Source organism: Pituophis catenifer, unplaced genomic scaffold (assembly GCF_029215685.1).
Source record: "Pituophis catenifer annectens isolate HBS135680 unplaced genomic scaffold, rPitCat1.0.hap2 SCAF_2, whole genome shotgun sequence".
Lineage (NCBI taxonomy): Eukaryota > Metazoa > Chordata > Lepidosauria > Squamata > Colubridae > Pituophis > Pituophis catenifer.
Genome location: NW_027256882.1, coordinates 246,204,532 through 246,211,900, shown reverse-complemented (window position 1 = coordinate 246,211,900; position 7,369 = coordinate 246,204,532). Strand labels below are relative to the sequence as shown.

Here is a 7,369-nt window from a genome sequence, read left to right as displayed (position 1 = left end):
CATTTACCATCAGGCACTGAGTATGCTCAATTATATAAAAACATTAGTTTGGGGGCTCCTGCCCATGGCTGTGTATTGTTGAAGTTGCAATCTCACTATGAGGTATTGATCTCCAACATTGCCTGGTTTGTATCAATTCACAACTGTGTTTACTATCTCAATGAGTCTTGTAAAAAGTCATTTTTGTAATGGCACATTGATTTAAAGAAAACTAATCTCTCTTAAAGGGATGTTTCATTGGTATGGGGTCTTGAGTTCTCCTCTTCCAGCAAAGCAATTCTTTGTTTGAGCATCCTAACTTGAGTCTCATGTCTTTCCACCATTGCCATCATCTGGGATTCCAGTTTCTTCAGCTTGTTTTGGTGCTTCTTCTTTGCTTTCTCATAGGCAGCCACAAGGTTACTATGGAAACACATAGAAAACATAGGTCAAGGTAGACATATCTACACATCCATTCTGATTGGCAGCATCTTAAATGGTTATTGACTTGCTGACATACTGGGCAGGATCCCCACACCAATTTTTCAATCCCAGCTGGCAACACAGCTCTGCTCTGAATCTTAAATCCAACACTCTGCTAGTACATTGACAGTCATGTATATTCCATATAGTGATTCATAGCAAGTGTAACAAAAAACATGTGAATTTAGCTCAGTATACAGTATGTTGCCATTGACTGGAGGAACTCATTACCTGTTTGCTCTTTTCAAGTCATTAACAAACTCTGCAGATTGCTGATGCCGAATTTCGCTGCTCTTAGTTAGTCTTTCTAAGGCACTCACCAACTCTTGCACTCTGCCTTTCAGTTTCTTTTCTCTGGAAAGTACAAAGCAAATGATGTACTCAGGGCAAATAAGTTGAACAAAATATTATTTATCATCTGCAATCTGAGCGACATGGATTATTCTGACAGCATGAAACCCACAGCAATACTGGTGGTGTTTATATGTTAATTAACTTGTTGACTGAGGTTTGCAGTTGCATAAAGGGGTGACAGCATGGACCATTTTCCTGTGATGCAGATCTCAATACTATTATATAACAACAATAATATTGTTGCAAGTGACTATGCTGCTGGAGGGCTGCCCATACTGAGTCCAAATGATATTCACAAGCGGGACTCTTAATGAGTCACTCCAAGGCTGTTTCAGTATGGAAGATGCTATTGCTATTACATACTATTACCAATTGTTAACACAATTGCTTTTCTATTAACTGGTAAAATTGGCTGTAAAAGTATGCCCTTATCTTAGGAAAATTAATAAGATTTATGTGGCTAGCCATGTATGTAGCACAACCCTGGACAGCTTATAAACAATACATGTAAAAGCCAGCATCCCAAAAGCAATACAACCCTCACATCCAACAAACAACCTTTCTTGGCCCAGACCACACAACACCACAAAGGCTTGTGGAAAACGCCAGGTCTACAAGGCTTTTCAGAAAACTAGCGGGGAGGCACCTGCTGAATATCAGAAGGGGGAATCCAAATATATTTTGTATTTATATCCCACTTTTTTATTCAAGAGCTCAAAATGGTGGATATGCTGCTGTCTCTTCCTATTCTTCCCAACAGCCCTGCAAGGCAATTTGGGCTGGGAGAGAATGACTTGCCTAAAGGCAATGAGTGGGCTACTGAGATAAAGGTGGCATTAGTCTAAGATGCCAGTCCTGCATCTTAACCTGTACATCACACTGGCTCTCAATGCCTTCTATTAGGGCTTTTGTTGTACAGCAATTCCAAGATGGCCAACCCATATTCTTATGAAACTAAGCAAGTCAGATTTGACAAATATGTACCTAGTTTTCTATCTCTAGCTAAGAGGCACTTCACAAAGTGCGGGAGGGCAAGCAGGCCCCTCTTTAAAGCAACTACATTTTTAGTTTGACTTCCATACAAACCTGAAAGATTATATGGCTGCTTGACAGAGAAGTATTTTGCCTGTCTTCTGTCACACACTAATCATTGTATCTGAATCATCAACAGGCACAGTACAAATACCAGCATGGAGTTGGAAGTTCTACTTCAGTTTTGGAGAATTCTTATAGTTCAAGATGTATACAAAACCTTTTACTATAAATACCTCTTGTGAAAGGTGAAAATTGCCATTAGCAATAACAACATTGTCCAGTTTCTTTGAAAATGCCAAAAAATATAGCTTCTTTGTCAAAATGAAATGAAAGCTTGGTCCTAAACCTATTAAAAGATAGCATTCAAATTACTTTCTTATTGTAATTATCTTTTTTTTCTTTAAAAACTTTGATTAACGATGAATGGCTACAAGAAGACAGCAGAGCAACAATACTGAAAAAAAATCTATGAACCCCCATCACTATCAAAGAGCCAGTACAATTTACTGTTTGTACAACATTATCTGTTAACTTTTCATTTACAACTGCAGCCTTAATCTGGCCTCCGGGTGGCACTGTCTACAATGCCAAAAACCAAGCCCTTTCTAATTGAGCAACAGATATTTTAAATGAATGCTTCTTCAACAATATTGTCATCACTAATCAACCGGTAAAGCAAGTTTGCTAAGGAGGTGAACCTCTATTAATGAAATTAGAGAGAACGAGGCAGACTAAAAACACTCTATCTTATCTGAGTCAGAGACTGATCTAATTTAACTGAAGGGCAGGGTTTAATCCATGGCTTAATAGCACATATGGCAGATTTGGAAGAATAGCAGGAGAGCTACTTCTAAGGAGTAGCTTCTGCACGTATTACTAAAGGATACAATGCTTTCAAGAATTCAATAAGGAGGCTGAAGGATCCTGTGCTTGGGTTGGATTGAAACCAAATACAGCTATCAATGGAATCTGGTACTTTGCTTCATTCGGCACCCAGATCATGCCAAGAGCTTTTATGACTATTCAAGCCAACATAAATATAACTCTTCTCCATAACTCCTGGCTGAACACATGGAGGTCAGAAAAAGTACAGAGTAGAGCTGTACTAGCTGTTTGTTCAAATCAGTATCTGAAGAGATTATCTATATCCACACTGAACAGAGAAACTGCACTAAACTGAAACAGGTCCATTTGAGTTCAGAATCATCACCAGTGGGCAGCATCTCTCTAGGGTCACAGACAGATTTGCCACCAGTTCCTCAAAATGCTAGAAATTAAAGCTGTCTGGAAATAATCTGGCCAGGATCCCCTTCCAAGCCCTGCTCTGACAAGTAGCAGTTAACAAAAACGATGAAAGGAATTTAAAAAGTAATACTAATATTAATGGGAATTTGCATGTAACTATAAGGAGCATCATTTCCATTAATGACATCCTTTTTTATATTATTTGGGAATCAATCTACAGTCCAAAAACAATATAAATATTCAATTTTATATTTTATAAATTCTTCATGCGTACCCTATAATTGTTCTTAGGAAAGGAATGCCGGATTATTTCAATTTTTGACCTATCTTTCTACATAATGCTTTTTATCTTTTTATACTTAATTACATTTTTTATTAATTTACTGCTACTCAAATTTAGTTCTCCTTATCCTTTGCTAATGAGTAGAGACTTCTGTTAATGTTTTACAAGTGGAATCAAAGTTTTCATGTTATAAAAAAATCATATGCTGTTTAATTTGTGAAAGGCACCAAAATATTTTTATGATGGAAAAGTGATATACACAGGTAGTCCTTGTTCAGCAATCATAATTGGAGCCCACAATTCATTTGTTAAGCAATTGCTAACTGAACATGACTGTGCATGTGATTTTACTTCAACTTTCCTTTGCTTTACTGAGTTGTATAGGTCACAAAAATGATGTTTTCTGTCATTTATTTTTCATCACCATATTAATTGCACAGTCACTATATGAGGCAGTTGTTAAAGATGAACTACCGGTAAACTGACATCAGAATTAATCAGTAAGTAACTTCTTTCCTTTCAATGGAGAATTAAAAGCTACTCAACATACTTTTTATTTACAAATTAGCTTGTAGTTGAAAAAAAGAAATTTGTGAGGTAGCCTTAAATTTCATCCCTTGATTTCAGCTTTTTATTGTGGCCAATCATCAATCTAATATTAACAAAAGCCCTTGAGTTCCCCCCCCCCACCAACTCTCCTTCCCCCATCTTTGCCTTTTTGGCACCCTGCATAGCATTTCCACAGATGAAGAAGCCTGAGGACTATGCTACTACTGCCAGCTGACCTTCTTCATCGTCTTTGCCTTCCTCCCCCACCCCCCCAACCCAACCCTAGCCTGGTCTGGGAGATGCAATCTATCCTATGGCCAAAGCCCTGCAAAGCTCTCCTGCCCAAGTCCTGGCCAGTTCAGCCAAACTGCCACAGGGACCCTGAGCAGTGGCAGTGCTTCTTTCCCCTGGGCAGATTCATCCCATGGGGCTGCTTTGGGGGCAGGAACTCTCAAAGCACGAGTCCACAGAATACCCCGGAACCAGAGAGAGAATGGAACTGCAGCTGTGGTCACTCCAAAAGTGTCTCCACATATCCAGTTACCACTTGCTTCTGCCTTGCCTCCATGGTGCAAAGACTGGAGAGCTGCTTTAAAGCAGCAGTGAGCCTTCGCGGAAAGACTCACAGGTTGGTGTTGGCTCTTTGCAAAGGTAAGCAAAACCAGGACAAGCAGAAGCTTCTGTGGGTGGAAATTTGCAGTAGAACTTTTGAACCTGGGTGCCAAGTAGGACCAGGGCGAGTTGACACAAACCTTTTCATGCATGGAAGGCAGGTTAGCATGATCCCTGGCTGGCAGCAGGGTGAGATTGCTAAAGTAGGGCAACATTATTTTCAAATTTGATTCAGGATTTCAATTGCTTTAGTTTTTCTGTACAAGAGCATGCTAGTTAAATAGAATTTTTCAGAATTCTGAGATCTGACCTGCAGAACTAAAATTGAGAACTATTGTACTGTATATCTGGTTGCTAAATTCTTTAATTGTAGTATTGAGTAGCTTTTTAAAATGAAACATATTGTCTCATGCACAACTGTGTGTAACATGGATAGAGAGGTCCTTTAGTCTTATCTGTTTCAAAGGTTTTTAATCCATTCCTTCTCTCATGCATTTTTAATAGAATCCTAGAAATATGATACAATAACCCTTTTCCCTTCCTAAAAAAACGGTCTCTGTTAGATCATTTTACTCTCCATTCTGCCTATGTATTATTGTTCCCTATAGGATATTTTGCTCATTCCTCTTCCCTGTGGAGTAACTGCTCTTCTGTGCTCCTGACCTGTTAGTGAATTTATAAAGCCCAATATATAAAAAAGAAACACCAAAGCCTGCATCTCTCATCTAAGACTGTGGAAGAAAGCCTACTTGTTCTCAAGAAACAATGTTATATTTAACACTCATGCCAAAATAATCTTATTTTTAGTACATACTATTATTTTAGGATAGGCAAGAGGTACTATCAATTATTTTACAAAGCACCTATTCTCAAATTTGGGGATGTTGTGATCTGGTATAGATGGTTTGGAGGTGCAGAATCTTATAATTTAATGTCTAAATACTTCCCATGAGAGAAGCTGTGTAAGAATACTATTTAGATAAGCGCAAACACACTGCAGCAACCCTGAACATCAGAAAAGGAAACAGACGATCCATAGACCATTTTCTGACACAATGGATACATACATTAGGATAAGTTAGAATATGTATATTGCTATAACTATGTTTTCTTTGCTTGCAAGGAAAGCAGGTCTTGGTCACAAAAAGAGTTAGATTTCTAACAGTCTTCCCTAATTCCTGAACAGGCTGCATGGCCCTCCATTGCAAGTACCAAAGACACTGCAATAGACTGGGGACTGTTCAAAGTGCCACTGCATTAGACTTCACTCAGCCCTTCCAAGAATATTCCAGTAGATTCTTTGATCTTCTCCATCTATCTTAACCGTTGGCTTCTCCTACTTTCTATAACCTTGCCAAGCATAGTAGGTTGTTTTTTTTAAAAAAAGAAAAACTATTATCTATCATATTAAGGGTTCCATTGCTAAACAAGCAAAACAAGGGAAGAATCAGTTTTGGTCTAAATGGTTGGTTCTTCTTGCAGACCATGGTACTAAGGAGTTAGTAAGCTTACTGACTGATATTATGTCTGTCTTCTTATTAATCCAAGAGTTTTACTTTCTATTTTTATTTCCATAAGGCTAACAATGGTGTTATATACATATTCAAGCTCTTAACATCTCAGCCTATTTTGATTCCAGCTGACATCTCTTCTAATCCTACCACTTCTTTTATTATTTTCAACCTAAACCAATATTATACAGAAAGTATAGAAGGGGCTCAAGACCATTCATCAACAGAATAGGAACAAATTTGATGTGATAGCAGAAGTCGGCAAAAAAACAAAAAACAAACCTGATTTAAAATATGAAGCCTACAGAGAAAAAAATCCAGGAAAAACATCCCCAAAATTTCTCTATGGGAGAGGCAGCTTGAAATGCTTCCGATAGTTCCCATTCTAAGCTCCTCCCTCCAGATCAGGGGTCTCCAACCTTGGCAACTTTAAGACTTGTGGACTTCAACTCCCAAAGCTGGCTGAGGAATTCTGGGAGTTGAAGTCCACAAGTCTTAAAGTTGCCAAGGTTGGAGACCCCTGCTTCAAATTGCATGCCCAGACAGGATCTGGATCAGTTCTTCCCTACCTAAACTTAACTGACAGGCAGAAGAGTCTCCTTCCTGCAAAGAGACAATAATTGAATAAGGTAGCTGCTAAACAAGGACTACCTGTAGTGACAATGCAGCTGTCACAATACAGGAGTTACAAGGCATACCAATATTAGTATGAGCATATCGGCAACTACTTTCTCACCCTTCTAGCTGCAACAGACAAAGTTATCAGCATGACAGTTAAAAGCATCAAACTGCTGGCAAGTAGTTCCTTTATGCTCTTAAGAGTAATAAAATGGTTGACTGGATTGCCTGCTATAATGCACAGCGTAGTAAGATAATTAAATTGTTTCGCTCTGGCCAGAATTAGAAAGCAATTTAGGAGAACTGTCAAGATTTGCATGATAGGAAATACTGCTGATATTCTCTTTTTTCATTTAGTTATTTCCAGTATTACTGTTAATATAAAACTTGGCAGCTTATTCTTATGGGGAATCTAAACTAACAGAGATAATTCAGGAATGCCATTTCTAAATTTGCCATGTCTCCCTCATGATTTTTGATTAGCATAGTCACCTACTTTGTCCTCTAGAGTTTTCATGTACGTTGTGAGAATTAACAGCAATAATTAATCTGCTGGTTTATAGATATTGTGAAAACCTGAGGGACATGCAGATGAGCATTTCAGAATATGAAATGAGAAAATGGATACTTCAAAAACGACATAATTGCAGAACAGTGAGAACATCTGAGTAATTTAAAGGCCGCTATAAACTCACAGATT

At 38.2% G+C, this 7,369-nt stretch overlaps 1 protein-coding gene across 1 annotated transcript in view; it reads right to left on the bottom strand.

Annotated features, from left to right (window-relative positions):
* Positions 1 to 7,369, bottom strand: part of MCC (MCC regulator of WNT signaling pathway) — a 202,918-nt gene continuing 195,549 nt past the window's right edge. Inside the window, exons 18-19 of the mRNA XM_070938731.1 lie at positions 694 to 816; positions 1 to 402 (exon numbers count right to left, since the gene is read on the bottom strand). Coding sequence (XP_070794832.1) covers positions 222 to 402; positions 694 to 816 — 304 coding nt within the window. The 3' untranslated portion in view covers positions 1 to 221. The remainder of the gene's footprint in view (positions 403 to 693; positions 817 to 7,369) is intronic.